Source organism: Rhinolophus sinicus, linkage group LG06 (genome assembly GCF_036562045.2).
Source record: "Rhinolophus sinicus isolate RSC01 linkage group LG06, ASM3656204v1, whole genome shotgun sequence".
Taxonomy (NCBI): Eukaryota; Metazoa; Chordata; class Mammalia; order Chiroptera; family Rhinolophidae; genus Rhinolophus; species Rhinolophus sinicus.
This window is the reverse complement of record NC_133756.1, coordinates 159,011,858-159,031,805: the sequence shown is the minus strand read 5'-3', so window position 1 is coordinate 159,031,805 and position 19,948 is coordinate 159,011,858. Positions and strand designations below refer to the sequence as shown.

The following is a 19,948-nucleotide window of genomic DNA, read 5'->3' as shown; positions in this document are numbered from 1 at the left end:
AATAATATAAGGTGATATTCTAGAATTGAAGGACATGAGTTTTTTTTGGTTATTTATTTATTTATTTTTTTTAACAGGACTTTATTGGGGAACAGTGTGCACTTCCAGGACTTTTTTTCCAAGTCAAGTTGTTGTCCTTTCAATCTTAGTTGTGGAGGGTGCCGTTCAGCTTCAAGTTGTTGTCCTTTCAGTCTTAGTTGTGGAGGGCACAGCTCAGCTCCAGGTCCAGTTGCCGTTTTCTAGTTGCAGGGGGCACAGCCCACCATCCCTTGCGGGAGTCGAACCCGGCAACCTTGTGGTTTGAGAGGACGCACTCCAACCAACTGAGCCATCCAGGAGCTCAGTGGCAGCTCAGCTCAAGGTGCCGTGTTCAATCTTAGTTGCAGGGGGCGGAGCTCACCATCCCTTGCCGGACTCGAGGAGTTGAACTGGCAACCTTGTGGTTGAGAGCCCACTGGCCCATGTGGGAATCGAACCGGCAGCCTTCGGAGTTAGGAGCATGGAGCTCTAACCGCCTGAGCCACTGGGCTGGCTGAATTTAAAACTTTTAAACTTCATTTTGCCATACTTTCAGTGAGGCTTCATGAAGAAATAGACATAAATATATGCGTAAACCCTAACCTTCATTCATTCATTCGGTCGTTTGGATGGAATGCCTACTGCGGTCAGTACTCTTCTTGCTGCCAGGGGTACAGTGGTGCACAGAACCAGCGTGCCTGTCCTCACGGAGCTTCGGTGGGGTAGTGAAGACAGACAGTAATCAAGATGAGTAAAGATACAGTATGTTAGACAGTGAGACGTGTTAGGGAGAAAACCTAGAGAGACATGAGGTAGGAAATACTGTGTGGAGAATTGTCATCTTTTTAGGTAGATGGCCGTGGATGGCTTCATTGAGAAGGAGCCATTTGAGTAAAGACCTTAAGAAGTGAGGGGCTGATGTTTGGGGGAAGAACAACACAGGCAGGAGAGTCAACAAGGGGCCCGAGGCAGCAGTGTGCCCGGCCTGTTTCAGGATCAGCAAGGAGGCCAGTGTGACGGGATCACGCTATAAGGACTGGCTTTTATACCAAAGGAGGCTGGAGGGTTTTGAGCAGAAGTTGGATGTGCTCTAACTCACCTGATTGATAACAGAGCCACGTGGCTGCTGTGTTGAGAATAGTGTGTGGCGGGGGTAGGGGGTGGGGGTGGGGGTGGGCATTGAGACCAGTTAGGAAGCTGTTGAAATATTCCGAGCCACAAGGAAGTTGTGAGTGGTTGGATGCTGGATTCGCTGATGAATTGGGATGTGGGATGTGAGACAGATCCAAGATTATTTTAAGATTCGTGGCTCCTGCAGGCTTTTGAAACTGTAGAACTTTGGTTTCATGTAAGTAATATTCAGTCTTTTAAATGAATACTTTGCTAAAGAATAGACACAGAAATACTTTAGGTAATTTTCCCTTGTAAGCCATAACTCTTTTTTTTTTTTTTTTTTAAGCTCTTTACAGAATATGGTCGTCTGGCAATGGATGAGATTTTCCAAAAACCCTTCCAGGTAGAGTGTTAACTATAAATGTCACTCATATTTTTGTTTTAGTTCAGAGATCAGCAAACTACAGCTCGCAGACCAAATTTGGCCAGCTGCCTATTTTTATATGACCTATGAGTTAGGGATGGGTTTACATTTTTAAATGGTTGAAAAAAATCAAAAGAGGAATAATATTTTATGGTATGTGTAAATTCTCTGAAATTTCAATGGCAGTGTCTATAGCTAAGGTTTTATTACAACACAGCTACACTTTGTATTGTCCATGGCTGCTGCTTGCTACCACAGCCTAAAATACTTACTCTCTGGCCTTTTACACAAAAAGTTTGTTGACTCCTGTTTTAGCTAATTGTTTCATGAGGATGAGAATGCACAGTAACCTCAGTAAGATTACAGGAGTTTTAAGTATTACTATTTAATTTAGTTTTCTTTTCCTTTCTAATGTTAAAAGTCGATCTGATTACGACTAGCTAGTGCCATTTTGTTTTTTCTCTCTTGTCCTTTACCACATTCCCCATACATGTCCTTCTAGTGTTTATAAGGTTTCTGAGACTTTACAGAATTGATCAATTCTTCATGTCTTCTTGCCCCCTTTGAAGAAGCTGGCCTTGTACAAAGAAGTATTTCAATTATTATTTTGAAAATGCATTTATGCAACATTATAATATGTTCTGCTCTTTTCGAAAATAGACACTAATGTTTTTGGTTCGAGACTGGAGTTTCCCTTATGAATACAGCTATGGACTACAGGGAGGAATGTCATTTTTGGAAAAGCGTCTACAGGTAAGGGGAAATATAATCTGATGAATTACCTAAAGGTGTTGATAACTTCTCATTTCCCTTAGCTATTGTATATAAAGCGGATTATGGAAAATTAAGTGTGTTAAATGCTTATGAATATTAGCACACACTAATATTATTTATGGTTTTAGATAGAAGAACCTGGGTATATACATGTTTCCCCAGAAATGAGACCTAACTGGAAAATAAGCCCTAGCATGATTTTTCAGGTTGCTCGTAATATAAGATAAGCCCTACCGTATTTCCCTGAAGATAAGACCGGGTCTTATATTAATTTTCGCTCCAAAAGATGCATTAGGGCTTGTTTTATATTACGAGCATCCTGAAAAATCATGCTAGGGGTTATTTTCCGGTTAGGTCTTATTTTCGGAGAAACACGGTAATGCATAGGGACTACAGGGAACAACTCTGGGCAAAATCCCAAGCTGTAATTATACTTTCCATTTCACATTTTACGTCAGGTTCTGTATGTGCCTTTAGCATGTCACATTCAGAACTTTAGTTCTGTTGTTCTTATTCAGGATTCTTGTTTTAGGATGACTATAAACAAGCTTAGCCTTTTCTCCAAAATTAAAACACAGGAGTCCTTTGTCAGTCACTACTATCTGATTAGATTTTCCTTCACGGCCACAAACCAAGAAACTGTTTAGTACCTATTCTTTGACAGCTATAGAAGCCAAGTCATGATTAATCAAATTTATGCCTTTATTGCCTCTTACGGCTCTGAGTTTTCTTACTGGACAAAACATAGGCCACTACTCCCCATTTGAGTTGAGTCTTCTTCCCTTTGTCCTATACTAGTGGTTCCTAGTGAAGAAAAACAAATGGGTCTTTTGTAAATTGTTGGTTTTCATTGGCAGGTGAAAGAACATCAACATGAAGAAATTCAGAATGTCCGAAATCACATCCATTCATGTTTCTCCAATGTCACCTGTTTTCTCCTGCCACATCCAGGACTCCAGGTGGCCACAAGCCCTGAGTTTGATGGGAAATTGAAAGGTGTGTTACAAATGATGTTATTTTAAACATGTGATTTGATCTTTGGAATTAAATAGTGACCAGAAAATGTCGATTATAGATCTAGTGAATACTTAAGAGAAACAGTGTGTTCTCTTAGAAAGCATAGTATTTAGAGTCATTCTGTTTTTAATCCTGTCTTGCTGTGACCATCAGAATTAGTTCACATTAGTTTATCCATTCTGTAATGGTGATGGTAATATCCATTAATGAGCTTTTCTAAGAGGCATGTTACGATTATTTGTTTATAAGAGATAAAAGTGATAAATAAAAGAAGACTAAACATTAGTCAGCTAATATTTATCAAGTAAAATTAACTTCCCAAAGAAAGGTATGATGCATGGCATGGCTATAATTTTCATCTTATTTGTGATATAACAAAACCTGATGCTGGGTCATGTGTTAATATCAGGAAGTGCTGACTAGATGGTAGCTTGGAGAAATCAGAGTTGAAACTCGTGGGTTCCATTATCTTATTTTTGTTCCTTATTCATTAAATCATTTAATGGCTGGCCCTTGAGTCATTTAATGGCTGGCCCTCAGTTTACCCGTGTGTTAAACTAAGTACTTTGTTTATAAACTTATCTGAGCTTCTCAGGTTTCCTGTAAAGTATAAATAATAATAGTTGCCATTTTTAGAGGCCCAGTTGTGTTCCCAACTGTTGTAGTCAGTTTGGGCTGCTATAACAAAATACCATAGCCTGGGTAGCTTATAAACAACAGAAATTTATTTCTTGTAGTTCTGGAGGCTGGAAGTCCAAGATCAGTGTGGCAACATGGTAGGGTAAGGGTTCTCTTCCTGGTTGCAGAGTTCTGATTGTATCCTCACATGGCGCAAGGGGCTCGAGAGCTCTGTGGGGTCTCTTGTGAGAGCACTAATCCATTCATGAGGGCTGGCAAGTTCAGGAGATCAGAATTCTGAAATCAGGGTGCTAGCAGGGTTGGTTCCTTCTGGAGAGCTCCCATGCTTCTCTCCTGGCTTCCAGTGGTTGCTGGCAATCCTTGGCATTCCGTGGTTTGTAGTTGCTTCACTCAGTGGTAGTCTCTGTCTCCGTGTTCACCTTATCTGTGTGTATCTCTGTGTGTTCTCTCTTTTTATAAGAACACCTCTCTTTGAATGTAGGTCTCACCATAACCTGGTACAACCTCATTTTAACTAATTACATCTGTACAGACTGTATTTCCAAATAAGGTCATATTTTGAGATTCCAGGTAGACATGCATTTGTGTCCAGCACATATATTTACAGATTATGAATGTTTATCACTCAATATTAAGTGTGTTATGTTTTATATTATATAAATTTTATATTATATTATATTGATATATATATTATATCTCTATCTATCTATCTATCTATCTATCTATCTATCTATCTATCTATCTATATTTTTTTAAGGAGGGCGCAACTCACAGTGGCCCATGCGGGGATTAAACCGGCAACCTTGGTGTTATCAGCACCACGCTCTAAACAACTGAGCTAACCAGCCACCCCTATATACATATTATATTTATAAAATAGGGAACAAATTCTGTATAAGCAAACTTTAGTCCCATAATTTTGCACCATTTGCTTCCTTCATCCATGGTTGAACTGTAAAACACATTTATAGGGTTAAAATCTTCCTTTCTGACACGAAAAGGCAAGTCCCAAAGGAAGAAATACAAATGGCCAGTGTATACCCATGAATATATGTGTAGCATCACAATAATCAAGGAAGTGCAATGCAAATGTGTCGGTACAAATTCATGCAGTCTTTATGGAGATTGTCTCTGTCATGAGACGCTTCTTGTCTACTCTGAGTCTAAACCTAATATTTTGGTACAGCCTTCATAGACACATTAATAGCTGAGGCTCTGAAGAACTGGGTATAACAGTGTGGTGTGTGGATCCTGCTCATTCCTTGTATGAAATATTCTTTTTTTTTTTTTTAAAGATTTTATTGGGGAAGGGGAACAGGACTTTATTGGGGAACAGTGTGTACTTCCAGGACTTTTTTCCAAGTCAAGTTGTTGTTCTTTCAGTCTTAGTTGTGGAGGGTGCAGGTCCAGTTGCCGTTGCTAGTTGCAGGGGGCACAGCCCACCATCCCTTGCGGGAGTCGAACCGGCAACCTTGTGGTTGAGAGGACGCACTCCAACCAACTGAGCCATCTGGAAGCTCAGCGGCAGCTCAGCTCAAGGTGCCGTGTTCAATCTTAGTTGCAGGGGGCGCTGCCCACCGTCCCTTGCGGGAGTCGAGGAATTGAACTGGCAACCTTGTGGTTGAGAGGATGCGCTCCAACCAACTGAGCCATTCGGGAGGCAGCTCAGCTCAAGGTGCCGTGTTCAATCTTAGTTGCAGGGGGCAGAGCCCACCATCCCTTGAGGGACTCGAGGAATTGAACTGGCAATCTTGTGGTTGAGAGCCCACTGGCCCATGTGGGAATTGAACCGGCAGCCTTCGGAGTTAGGAGCATGGAGCTCTAGCTGCCTGAGCCACCGGGCCAGCCCCTGTATAAAATATTCTTGAAGCTGACAGTCTTTCAGCATGATGAAAGTTGAAACCATAAAAAAAGTTTGATTTTTTTTTCGAATTTTTGAATTTTTTGGAATTCCTGTGTTTAAAATCCAAAAAAGGATTAAAAAGTATTAAGTGAAAAGTTGCTTCCATTTTTGTGGTTTTCCAGTTTTTTTAGTATATGCAAGCAAATATGAATATATGCAATAGCTTATTATGTTATACTTTTTCCACTCCAAGGATATAAAGAATTTGTCCTATTTTAGTTTTGCAAATTTGCAGTTTCATTTTTCACATTATAATTTATCCAGTTTCAATCCATCTTGTTTTCTGAATAGCTACCGATTTGCCCCAACACTATTGAATAGTCCAACTTTCCCCCACTTATTGAAATGTTAACCTTTGTCATATAGTAAGCCACTAATCACTGTGTAATATGGAGATTAATCCCTTTTTAATGTTGGGGTAGGCCATACTTTGGCACCATCCTGAGGTGACTGGAATTAAGAATATTTAGGTGGCGATTGGTACCCATGTACTTAGGTAAGACAGATAAAACATTAAACATTTTTTTATGTCAAAAGCTCTTATGATTGATCAGTTATTTAAGATGGGATGGGAGTCAGTGGAGATGAGAAGTATATGTTACTATTTAGAGAAAAATCTCATGTAGATTTCAATTTATAAGCCATAAATAAATTCTAGATAGATTCAAAAGTTGAATTATAAAAATTAAAGCATGGGGAAAAAGTTAATTTTATTAGACTTCTGGAATTGGGGAAGGATTCTAAAATTAAAAGGATGAATAAAATAAATTGTCAAGGAAAAGTGCTAAATAGGTTTGAATAAGTAATAATCTTACGCATTTAAAAACAAGACAGTATTTCAGTGATCATAGTACACATAAGAATAGTGTGTTTATTTATTCCTTGAAGAGTGACTTGTCTTAAGACTCCTAATAGATAGTTCACTGAAAAGGAAATGAGTTGATAAACAACCTTGGGAGAATGTTTGGCTTAACTAGTAATAAAATAAATAAAAGAAAACAAAAATAATGAGCTACCATTAAATTTTTAAATACACTGTTACATATCCAAAAGAATGCAAAAGTATGACATACAGAAATGAATGCATATAATATATATGTGTGAGGTCTGCAACGTCATATAATGAACATCATGAACCTACTACCTAACTTATTATCTAGAATTGGAATTGACAAACTTTTTCTGTAATGGACCAGATAGTAAATATTTTAGGCTTCGTGGGCCGTACAACTACTCAGTTCTGCTGTTGTTGCAAGAAAGCAGCCATAGGCAATGTGTAAATGAATGGTCATGGCTATGTTTTAATACACACGTGCACGTTCACACACACACACACACACACACACACACACACACATACATACATTTTGTCTTTCATATTCGTGTTTAATCCACTGGGAGTTAATTTTTGTGTATGTGTGAGGGAGAGATATGTTTTGTATTTTTCTATATGGATACCAATACTTTTGACATCTCTCTTTGTGACTAATGTCTTTTGTTTGTTCAAATTGAATATGAAAACTAGAACAACTTCTGCCTATGCTGTATTTCAACTGTTATTCCATCCAATTGTATGTGATAACACTGGTGTATTATAAGAAAATCTAGTACCTAAACATTTGAATTTACATAGACAAATTTGAAAGTAATTGTTGATTTACAAAATACATTTGTATTTTTCAAAAGAAAATAAAGATTTTACTGAAAAAGGAAGGGGGCTATTTTAAATGTTAATTGTGATTACTTTATGGTGGGCTTTATAGATTTTTAAAAGTAGTTTTGAATGTTTTCCAGGAGTCTACGTTGTCATTATAATATTGAGTAGTTCCTGTCATAGAACCATATAATCTAAGGAAATAAAAGTTAACCAGAAGTTTTTTTCAATAGATTTTTATGGTGATACTTGTAATTGGAAAAATTTAGAAACCACTTTTGTTTCATTCACTGCTCTATCCCCAAATCTTACAACAATGTCTGCCAGACAAAGGTGCTCAAAAACTATTGAGTGGATAAATAAGAATGTCTGAATTTTATGTTAGGGAAGGCTATGGAGTGTTGAAGAGTTTCTGCCTGGATGTGGGTTTCCTACCCACTTTCTTTTCAGTTGATAGTTTGAGTTAGTTGGTAAACCTAGGAAGATGTTTGATGATCTAAATCAGATTCCTTGCGTCTTCAGAGTTGGAGCAGGTGGTTCTCACCTTGAGGAAAAAGCTCTATTTAATGGCTGTCCTGCACCCTCTGTGGGAACTTTGTAGAAGCTGCAAAGAAACTGTCACCTTTCGGAGATAGTTGTAGGTTCCCTTTGGGGCGGCCCAGAGGGCCTCTGAGGAGACACTAGAAAGTAAATATCATGAGGTACAGGTGTTTCTCATGCTTTTAAACATTAAACAACAAACATCAAATGGATGAATAATGATTACTAATGGCTTCTAGTGGTGTGACAAGGGCCTGCTCTGAGAGAACTTGAGGAGTTGATACTTTAGTTTTTTGAAGACCTTATCAATTAAATTCTTTAAAAAGTGAAACTTCTTGAAAGACCAGGGAGTAGAATGAACCTCCCAGAATGAAAAGCAGGGTAAGGACAGTCTGCATCTTTTCTTCTGGGCTAGAGGGAACTTAATACTGTAGAAGGGAAGGAGACAATAAAGGGACAGAAGAAGGACAGAGGTCCATTAGCCACCTGGTCAGAGCCAGCAAGTGTCAGACAGACACACAGCATGGAACCCCCTCCCTCCTTTTTGAACTAGCACATGTTCAAACAATTACAGACTGAAGATTGTGTTCTGTGCTCACCTTGGCTGAACAGTCCTTTTGGCTCATTGTTTCCTTCTTTGTGGCCCTGTGAACAGATATTGCCAGTGAATTCAAAGAGCAGTTACAGATACTGATCCCGTACGTGTTAAACCCAGCGAACTTAATGGAAAAGGAGATCAATGGCTCAAAAGTCACCTGTCGGGGGCTGTTGGAGTATTTTAAGGTAAACATGGGTTTTCATTACTTAAAATATTTGGCTTTTGGTAAAACTGGTCTAGGTTGCAAACTAACTTGAATTTCAATATTTTAAAGCCTTGGGAAAAGTTTCATGGGGGAAATGGTGAAAGGCCTTTTCAGACTTCCGTGTCCTGCCAGGAATGGGCCACTGGGTGGCAGTATCGGTCTAAGAACCAAATGGATCTTCTTTGCTCTCTTAGAGGAGTCATTACTGTGGCTAAAGGAAGATTGTTCCTCACGGAAGATGGTGTGGACAGGAGGTGGTTAGGAAGTTGCTGTGAGTAGGAGGAGACCGCACCTAGATGTGACACGACTGCCTCAAGGCGATGGTCACTGCCCACAGGTAGTGGTGAGGCCAGCGTGCATGGGGAGTCTGGTGGACCTCTTAGCCTGGTAGGCTCGGCTGCTTGAGAACGTTTTTAGTTAATTAGAAATGCTAACATGCACTCAAAGGTGTGTTGTGTTTTTGCTAATTCCTGGGTGTTGATCTAGGTCTTCAGGAAAATGCAGTTTGTATGGTCACTGTCTCTAAAAATTAAAAGTATGATTCTATATGGCAGAAGGATGTTTTTCATGATCGTTTTTATGTTTCTATTCTAAGGCATATATTAAAATTTACCAAGGAGAAGATCTGCCTCACCCCAAATCCATGCTTCAGGTAAGCAGTTCTTTGACATCCTACGTGATACCCTTTGATCCCGGGAGTTGACCCGCATACAATAGGAAGTCTTTTAAGAAGAGAAGGCTGTTGCCGTTAGGCTGAGCTCGGTTCATTTTCAGCAGTGTGGCTGCCATCCAATTTTCTTGTCTGTATTCATGGTGGTCCAGTGAAAACAGAACGGCCTCTCCTGGGGCCTGGTCGTCCTCCCAAACATACTGTGAAGACACTTTTATTATATCCAGGTATAACGTCCCCAGTTATTTGAGACAAATCACTGTCCTGTTATCTGTTGTCTAAGTAAACCGTGTCCTGACGTATGTTTACTGTTTACTAAACAGGTTTTTTATTTTCAACATTTTGCTTTTTTTCAAGATGTCATTTTGTTAAAACAGAATTTCTGACTTTCATGTGCTGTGTACATAAGGCCATTTATTGCCAAATATTTATTCCTTCAGCAGCAAAACGTTTTCACAAAGGAAGCTAGAGCTTAGGATCGGCATCATAAAGATAATTTATTTACCTTCTTTTTTGACTTACATCTATTTTTTTAACATTTAAAATTGAAGCAAAAACAATGACTTTTCAGAGATTTAGTTTATGATAAAGATTCTTATGTATCTTATGTATAATAACATTTTTGGCAGAAAATTTGGCAGAAAAGGTGCATTTTATTTCATAAATTGGGCTCTATGGAAGCCTAAAATATAGCAGAAGAATAATAAAAAAGAATGGGGAATAAGGTGAGAAAATTTTACTTGGCTATTTGTGGGAGAATGTTAAAAGAGGAATGATTTATAGCTTATGCTTCCTTTTCTTAAAAGGCTACTGCGGAAGCCAACAATTTAGCAGCTGCAGCCTCTGCGAAGGACATTTATTACAACAACATGGAAGAGGTACGTTGGACATCTGTCTTATCCTGAGATATCTGTAACCTGGACATAGTTGCTGGCTCCCAAAGCCCTGACTTGGTCCTGTTTAATGTGTCTTACGATGATGAGGCAACAAAGCTGTATTCAGGCCATCCCGATAACTGGGGCCCTCTAATTACTGCCGTTTCTAACCCAGGCTTTTTTGCAGTGTATCTGCTCTCATTGATCAACGTCACCCTGATATTTAAGTGTGCTTTTCAGAGGAAGTGAACCCAGACTTCATTGTTCTTCATCATCATATGAAAGTTAATTTCTAATAGCTTTAAGTATTCTAAGGTTTTTCACTGTCTTTCATTTGGCACTTGTTTTTGAAGGGATCTTCACTGCATTATATCTTTGTTCTTTTCAGGTTTGTGGGGGAGAGAAACCTTACTTGTCTCCAGACATTCTAGAGGAGAAGCACTGTGGATTCAGGCAACTTGCTCTGGATCATTTTAAGAAGACCAAGAAGATGGGTGGGAAGGATTTTAGCCTTCGTTACCAGCAGGAGCTGGAGGAGGAGATCAGGGAACTCTATGAGAACTTCTGCAAGCATAATGGTAGCAAGAACATCTTCAGCACCTTCCGAACCCCCGCGGTGCTCTTCACGGGCATCGTGGCTTTGTACATAGCTTCGGGCCTCACTGGCTTTATTGGGCTCGAGGTTGTGGCCCAGCTGTTCAACTGCATGGTTGGACTGCTGTTAATAGCGCTTCTCACCTGGGGCTACATCAGGTACTCTGGGCAGTATCGTGAGCTGGGCGGAGCTATCGATTCTGGCGCAGCATATGTATTAGAGCAGGTAAGTGGTGCCAGCTGGGAAGTCCGAGTGTTGGTAGTTGATAATGGACAGATAGATACTTGTGTTTCTGTTGTAAAGTATCTCTGTTTGGAAGAGCTTCCTAGTGAAAGAAGGCATGAGAAACTTTCCCTGGCCAAATTGTTTCTGATAGGCATTATATTTTATTATCCTTCTTTAGGATATTATTTAATTTTATACTTTGTTTCCATTCCTAACAACTATGCTTTAATGCAAAAAAAAGTTCCAACTTAGAAATACTGTGTTCCCCACAGGAAACACCTAACTAACTACATGTTCTCCACATACAATTCCTGAATGCTTCTCTCCCCCCATCTGAGGTTAATTTGCTTCACTGAAAATCAAGAGCTTTGAAAAATATGAACAAAACAGAATTTTCTCTTTTGAATTCTATTAATGGATGGCATCCATTTCACATAAAATCGTCCAGAAAGCCAGTGGCTTTTGACATTGACATATCTCCAGGTTTATAGATCCTTGAGACTCTGTTTACTTTCTTTTTTCTGAGCAACATGCACAGATCAGTTAAGTTAGAAGTGTGTGTTGGAGCCAGGAGAGCGGCCACTTCACCGCAATAAGAGCAGAGGCTCAACTCACTCTTTTGGGAGGTAGCTGCTGCCACAGGCTCCTCTCCCCCCACATTTTCATTCCCCTGTTTTCTGTAATGTACTGATGAGGTAGACAGATTTTTGAAACTTTATCTCCAAGGACTTACTCTCTTGCTGCTGTGCTGTATTTTATTAACTTACATGTTGAATCAATGGACTTTTGCAGGCTTCTTCTCATATTGGTAATTCCACTCAGGCTGCTGTAAGGGATGCAGTTGCTGGGAGATCCCCCGTGGATAAAAAAGCTCAATAGCATCTTAACAAGAGGATCCAACAAGAACCTCGACCAGCCCCTACTGATTTCTGGGTTTCTGCTGCGGCCACACATCCAGGTCCGGAGGAATGCACATCTGGGACCTTCTGGGAAGAGCTGGAACATGGCACTAGTAAATGAACAGAACTTCCCTGTGGTTTCAAATTCTTCAACCCACTTCCATTTCTGTTGGAAGCATTTCTTTTCCTTGCTGATGATGTAGATCCAAGCCTGTGTCTGTTTTCTTATTACTCTCTGCTTTGTGCACTTTATGGGGGGAAAAGCTAAAGGAAAATACGGGAATGTGGATTTAAGTCCTTTATGTGCCACTTAGTGCCTTTTAAGATTGAGTCTGTGCTTTTGCTGGCATGAGAGGGCGGAAGTGCAGACAGCCTCGTGAAGGATGCTGTTTGGGGTGAAGTTGGTCAGTTCTTTTATACCTTACTCTGTTGAAAAGGATTCCTTTTTAAAAAGTTTACAAAATTTGCAAAAGCTTCAGAACTAAAGACTGATAATGATGTCATTACACTTTTAAAATCTTATATTAGAGATTCTCATTTGCCACAGTTTTGTTGGAACATTTTTTGTTTTTTTGCCTTTATTTTCCTATAGCTTCTTTCTAGAAAAGAGCAAACATGCCTTCAAAATCCAGAGTGGCTCATAATGAAAGGAATGATCTTGATAATTTAAGAAAAAAGCTTGCGTTTAAATGAACCATGTGACCTCTGATAAGTCACTTGAACTTGTGCCTTGGTCAGATTCACTGTTTGTTGGTTTATATGCATATATGTAATATACACAACTCACACACAATTGTCACTGAGATTTTGTTTTCGAGAGTCCTGCGTAAGAACAGAACTTTATTACGAATTAGAGGAAAGACGTTACCAAACATTACTGCCTTTAATTAATGTCCTGTGTCATGTGGCTTAGCAGTAAATCAAAATATTCAAAATACTTACTTGCATTATCCTATGCACTAATATTTTTAATAATGAAGCTAAAACTATCTGTCTTGTTTAGTGAGTCTTCCTTTATTTAACTTTACTTGACCCGTCTGGTAGCTTTAAAATATAGCTTTGGTTTAGTAAGGATCAAAGACCCATCCAAATATGGACATTATCTAGAAGTATCTAATAATTCTTTTTTATTTACCTTGATTGTGTGATAAAAATCTTTTTTCTGTTGCTTACCTTTTCCTTTGATTTATAATGGTGAATTATTGTGGATTTTAAAACTTCTTAAAATTTGCCTGCAAGTATTTATATAAGCATTCAGGTATGTGAGCCTTAATTCTTAAGATAATTTTTGTTGTAGGAGAGATGTAGGAAGGCTTAGGCAAAATCTGAGTAAATTGTATATATATGAAGTATGAATGGAATGGGGAAAAAAGAAAGTCTCTTCTAGCATGTAAACTCTATCAAATAATTTTTTATATTTATAAATCCTGAATTCCAAGCATTTTATATTTTTTTCATATTTACATACCATCTTGCCCTGAAGTCCTTGCTATATTATTCACTTGCTGTTAAATTTTAGAAAAGTTCCAAGTTGTTATAAAAACTGTTTACTTGTATCTCAGTGATGCTTACCTTTATTAAGTTGAAAGCTTAGTTTTGAAAATTGAGTGGTATTTTCAGGTGGCCTCTCATCTTCTTGAAGGTTCATACTTATTAGCTAAAGGTCTTGCAGATGTTAATTAAAAACAAACAAACCAGAAAATCACTCAAGTTCAAGTTGAAAACATCAGTGTGATGGGTGATGTTTTGCCAGAACAAAATTGCTCAAGTTGGGTTTAATAAACCTACTATTTGCGTGTTTTACTTTTTGCTTAAAAAAACCCCAAAACCTACAGATGTTGAGATACTTAGCTTTTAATGCATTCCATAAGCACATAGATTTCTGAATAACTTTCTAGAGTGGTCCTACTTTTAATGGCAAGAAGGATGATATGTCTAAAACTTATTTTAATACTGAAGTATTAGATTTTTTAAAATAAAAAAATGATAATGTATGATTTAATGACATCTTAGGATTTATTTACTGTTTAAATTCACCATTTCTGTTTTGATCTTAAAGGAATAACTTGATTTAATTACCCTGGGGAAGCCTTATATATTTTTTTGTCTTTATTGGTTAACTTATTCTGGCTCTGGAAAGTGTTTATAAAGTTTTCTCAATGGGGAGTCTTAGGAGTTTTCTTTGGCTTCTTTTCTCTTTTAACAGTAAACTGATGATTTTTATAATGGCTTTCCCAATAAAAGATGCATTTTCATTGCTGGCTTAAATAGCCCTAGAGAGATTTATAACCAGGTTGAAAAGAATGTCATTTACCTCTTAAATTCCCTCAGCCTTTAATTTGTGGATCAGAGACATTACTTAGGAGTTCAGACTGCGTTTGGGTAGTGCTCATTGCTCTGTCACTCCTGGCTGGCCTTTCCAGATAGCAGTTTTTATTTGCACATTCCTAATAGTATATGGGCACATTCCTATTAATATATAAAAGAGGGTTTCAAAATTTACGATTAAAAGAACTCATTTCAGGAGAGGTTAAATGTTAAGTTTTTTTGTCTGTTTGGTTTTTTTAAAATCCAGTTAGCTTTGTAAAAATAATAGAATCAAAATTTTGATTCTTTCACTGAGAAGTCTTTCTAGATTGGTTTGTAGACAAAATGGGGGCAGACTGTCATGTTGTCGTGTATAATGATAAAATCTTCAGTCATTCCTTACTTTAGCAGCATACCGAGAGCTGCTCCGTGGAGGTGTTTTACACTTAGTGAAATTGCCTGTGAATAATAATGGTTTTGCTTTACCTGTTCTTTCTGTTTCTCTTAATGAAGTAAAATGCTTTAGGCAGACAAGCAAACTGCCTTGTACTGGAAGTGTGTTTCTTTAGCAGGTCATACTCAGTGCTTTGCCTGGCTTATAAAAATGGTGTTTTGGATAGGGTGAGTTTGGATGAGTATATGTAAGTATGTATGAATTAATAGAGAAATTAAGTAAATTGATTTAAATCCAGACAAAATCGATAAAAAGAAAGTTTTATTTTTTTCCCAGAATTTTTTTTTTTTTTTACTGTAACTTATATGGAAGTCTTTATGGAACTTTTTTCTCCCCTGTAGAACTATTGAAATGAAATTTAGGATGATTTGGGATAGCTACCACTAACGTAGCTAGCATGGGCTATGTCATCCTGGCTTACATTTAGAGTCAACAAAATTTTAGTCAGGGAATGAGGACATAATGAAGGCAAGTTTCAGTTATGAAAGTACAAACTATTTGTATAAGTTTTTTTTCTTTAATGACATTAGGAACCCCATTGTAAAAGACAATTTGCAGTTGAATAGTTTTCCTTAATGGTTAAATCCTATTGTAGCTGTGTTTTGGGTGGTGGCTCTTATCTACCTTGGAGTGCATACAACTTACCTGGGATTCCTGTTTGAAAAGAACTCAAATTCCCAGCTTTATACCCAGGGATTGCCTCTGTTGGTCTGGGCTGTGGTCCTGGAACCACTTTTATAAACAGTACACAGGTGGTTCGGAGACCACAGTGAGAGAGACTGCTCTGTGCGGTGGGAAAGTGCCATCCAGTGTGGTCTGGAGGCAAGTGGAGGGCTTTTACTGAGGTTCAGGTTAGGTGGTCTCCTGCCAGACAATCACTGAGAGTTTACCGTGTTCAGAGTAGTAAGGATGCCTGTAATCTAAAGGATTATCTAAATTCCTTAAAGCTGTTTTTCTAAATTAGGATGTCATAGTGCCTTCTCTGAAAAATGAATGTAGAAGTGTCCTATTTACTAGCAGGTGTAATTAGGATTAAAAAAACCCAAACTATTTTGAAAGTTGTGTTTCTTTTAAAAAGCAAAATTCAGCACTGTAACTTGAAACCCTAAATCTTTTATGCACAGAAAACCTTAATCCATAAATAAAAATAATGAACGAAAAGGAAGAAGAGGATAAATAACTGAAAATTAGCAACTAAAGTACTCCATATCAGGAACTTTTCAAAACAGATCTGGGGGCAGAAAGATTTGACAAATTTTTCTTCCTTGGGAAGGAATTTCATGTGCCAGAACTAAAATTTAAGTATCGTGTTCTTAGGACCAAGGTAAGGTTGAATTTGATTCCCACAGCTTTCAAATTTAGATGAATAAATGCTGTCATGGACTAAAGCCTTAAAGGAGTTAATATTAATTTTAAACATATATACATTTTCTTCTCAGATTTCTTTAAAAATGATTTATTCAAAGTATTTTCTCCTATATCCTTTTAAAATGGCTTTAAAATTTAATGTACTTTTTAAAAAGTGCAATAGGATAAGATTATGCTCTTAGTATATTAAAAGCATGTTTCTGTTTCTTAATTGTAAAGTCATTTAATGGAATAAAGATCACAGCACCATGTTATCTGTGTTTTTCTCTTTCTCAGTTCTTGAGTCTGGGAAGATCTAAGAAACAGATTTGGGCTTGGCAAAGCAAATAGGCTATCTAAGGATAACTCAGTGTCAAATGTAGTAATTAGTGGTAATGTGGTTTGAGTGAGTGGATTTCTCTGTGCTAAACACAATATTGAACCAGTAGCTTAGTGCTGGAGAGGGCTGTGCTGCTTAAAATCAAATACAAATTTTTATTTATAGGAACATGGACTTGTGAGAACCCTTGAATCTGGTTGTACCATCTGGAGCCATCTGTTAAATGGTTTCCTCTTTGGGGGTAGGGTGAGTAAAGCTCTACTGGAAGCCTCCCCTTTCACTGGCGACCCTGGAGGCAATGGGAGGTTGCATTGAATGTCTCATATTGACTTGTCACTGGACATACCCTATTTAGCCCTCCAGTAAAGAGACTTTTCCCCCTAGTTTGAAGCACTAGATGGGGTCAGTAGCCTCCATCCCTCCATCCGTAGGCACCATGCTAGGTGTTACTGAGCTCATCATAGTTAAGTGGAAGGGGCAAACCCACAAGTTGATATGATTTGAAGAGTACGGTGAAAACTTGGGTGCTACCATCAAAATGTTGATACTCCCATCAGTACAAACTGGAGAGAAGGAAAAGTCAAGGTGGGGAAAGTGGTCATGTGTGGGTGGGGAGAAGTCAAGCAAACTACGGCCTGTCTGCACATTGACATTTTTGCCTTTGATTACCATAAAGCAGTTTGCCAAAGATAAGTCCAACTCTAATCAGCTTGAAAAAAGAATTGTAGGGGCCGGCCCGGTGGCTCGGGCGGTTGGAGCTCCGTGCTCCTAACGCCGAAGGCTGCCAATTCTATTCCCACATGGGCCAGTGGGCTCTCAACCACAAGGTTGCCAGTTCGATTCCTCGACTCCCACAAGGGATGGTGGCTGCGCTGCCTGCAACTAGCAATGGCAACTGGAACGAGCTGAGCTGCTCCTTCCACAACTAAGACTGAAAGGACAACAATTTGACTTGGAAAAAATCCCCAATAAAGTCTTTTTCCCCTTCCCCAGTAAAAAAAAAAAAAAAAAAAATTATAACAAGGAAAATGGTTCTGGAAGAACTCAAATGTGAACCAGGCTATTAAGTCTGCAGTGGTTGAATTATTTGCTCTTGCAGAAGGATATTCTCCATGCTATGGGGGAGGGCAGGCACAAATGGTTCCAGGCTTACATCATGCCTCACGGCTTACATCATGTCCCCAGAGGAAAGAGACTTTTGACCCACTCCCTATTTAAAAACGTGTGTGTATATATTTAGTTCCATCCTAGAGAAGGCTTCTGATTGTTCTGGCTTCCAATCTAGAAGGTCATGTGCTCCTTCTAGAGCCAATCACTAGCCTGGGGACTGGGGCACTGGAAACAGCCAGACCCAGGTCAAGTGTCTCAAGTCAGGGTGATAGGTTCCTGTGGTCATCAGTTCCAACAGAACCACAGAGTCACCAAATGAGACTGCTGGACAGACAAAAACAAGTGTCCACAACAGTTACCAGTTCCCCAGACTGGCCATTTAATGAACAGTCGAATGACAGAGCCTGGAACGTTTCAGGGATATTCTTTTAAGGGGAAGTAGAAGTGTATATGCTGCACACTTACGCAGTGGAAGGTCTTCAGGGTCTCTCAATAGGGATTTGTTCTCACCTCTCCGTAGGACTTGAGGGGCTTCAGAGATGGGGGGGCAGTTTTAAGAGGAAGTTATACTCCACCCTCCTTTGCTTACATAAAAGCCTCATTTTTCTGTGCAGAGCAAACTCAACATTGGCGTGTTCATGAAGCCTCACTGGAGTATCCTGGGTATATGTGAAGAGCCTGTATTCAGTTGGCTGATGGAGCACCTTCCCCTGGGGAGAGCACTCATTTTGAGAGTTGCTGTTAAGCCCCAGAAACCCTCATGTTATTACGAAATACTCCTATGGGTCTGCTTGTGTCTAGAGCAGCATTGCACACAGCCTTCCTTAGATGCTGTTGCCTGCCCCTCCCCCTAACCCCCTGCCGCTTTCCTTCACCCCTGGCTGAGTCCTCCCACCGCAGCTGCTCAGAATTCCCACACGGTCGCTTCTGCCTGCAGTGTTTAGCTTGGTGCCATTTTCTCCCACTTTCTCAGATACTGCTTCCTCAGAGACTCAGCAATACAATAGATTCTCCTGGAGGAGCCATCCTCCTGGAAAGGCAGAGAATGGAGGGATTGCAAATAATTAAAAATTAATATCCCTTCTCCCCCCTGTGCACACATACATCCAAGAAGAACGGGGCTCCATAGCTGTGGTTGTGGCAAAGACCCGAGGCTTTGGAGGCAGGTGTGGGTTTGATCGTTGTGTGGCTGTCCACTCATACCGTGGTGATGGATGTGGAATGGGGCTGAGGACATTCCTGCTGGTGACAGTGCCAGCATCATACGGTAGCTTCACTTTACTGGGCACTTCCTTACAGAGCTCCTCTTGAGAACTGCGTGAAAGGTAAAAATATAGAGCCCTGACATCCCTGCCCCATGGGATGCTCTTTTTGTTTTTCCTGGCCCAGCAATGGCAGAGAGAGAGAGAGAGATCTGGGCAATTCTGGAGCAGAGGCGGAAAGCAGTCTGGTTGCCTCAAAACCAAACCTCTCCATCAGGGGTTTGGATGGCCTTACAGGTGTCCCTGGCTCCACACACAAACCTTGCTGGGTGAATAGTCATGCACAGAAAGCTCTGACTCCCCTTGTCTGGAAGCTGGTGAGTAACGTGATGTTAGTGAGCATGTGCTTTGCCTCATGTTAACAGCCAACCTGCCCTGAGTGAGGATTGACCACATGCCAGTATCCGGCTGGGTACTTTCTAAGTGTCATTTCATTTGTCGCTCTCCCTTTGGGGAATGTATTTTTATGTATTGTCATACACATTGTACAGTATCATCATCATTCCATTTTACAGATGAACAAACTGAGGCTCAGAGAGGAAAGGGTGTCTGGACCCTATAGCTAGCAAGTGACAGGCCCAAGCATCCTGATTCAAGACTCAGTGCTGGCTGGGAGTGGCTGAAATATGGAGATGGACAGGAGCTAGTTCTCCTGTGGAGTGACAGCCCAGTGCAGAGGAAGGGTTTCTGTTTGGTCATTCATTCATTCATTCATTCATTCATTCATTCATTCATTCATAGGATGCCTCCTGTGTGCCAGGTTTTGTGCCAGGTTTTGGCAGTATCTGATGGCTTAAGGCCCAGTAGTTTAAAGTACTTTCTCTCTGCTAGACCCTTGCCTTCAAGTGGCTTTAAAATGTAATGTAGTTTTAAGCTATACGCCCGCTCTAGTGGTGGAGATAAACTGCTTACACGGCAGTGTGGTACGTATCCGGAGACCCAGTAGAAAACCGCACGTTCTTGAACCCTAGGCGGGCCC

The 19,948-nt window shown here is 39.6% G+C and overlaps 1 protein-coding gene across 2 annotated transcripts in view; it reads left to right on the top strand.

Moving 5' to 3' along the window:
* Positions 1 to 16,532, top strand: part of ATL3 (atlastin GTPase 3) — a 43,726-nt gene extending 27,194 nt beyond the window's left edge. The window contains exons 6-13 of one of the 2 annotated variants that reach the window (XM_019717894.2): positions 1,478 to 1,534; positions 2,216 to 2,308; positions 3,187 to 3,325; positions 8,738 to 8,865; positions 9,481 to 9,537; positions 10,362 to 10,433; positions 10,819 to 11,250; positions 12,043 to 16,532. In XM_019717894.2, coding sequence (XP_019573453.2) covers positions 1,478 to 1,534; positions 2,216 to 2,308; positions 3,187 to 3,325; positions 8,738 to 8,865; positions 9,481 to 9,537; positions 10,362 to 10,433; positions 10,819 to 11,250; positions 12,043 to 12,129 — 1,065 coding nt within the window. In that variant the 3' untranslated portion in view covers positions 12,130 to 16,532. The remainder of the gene's footprint in view (positions 1 to 1,477; positions 1,535 to 2,215; positions 2,309 to 3,186; positions 3,326 to 8,737; positions 8,866 to 9,480; positions 9,538 to 10,361; positions 10,434 to 10,818; positions 11,251 to 12,042) is intronic. The other variant, XM_074336518.1, reaches the window with a different exon arrangement.
* The last annotated feature ends 3,416 nt before the right edge of the window (positions 16,533 to 19,948 follow it).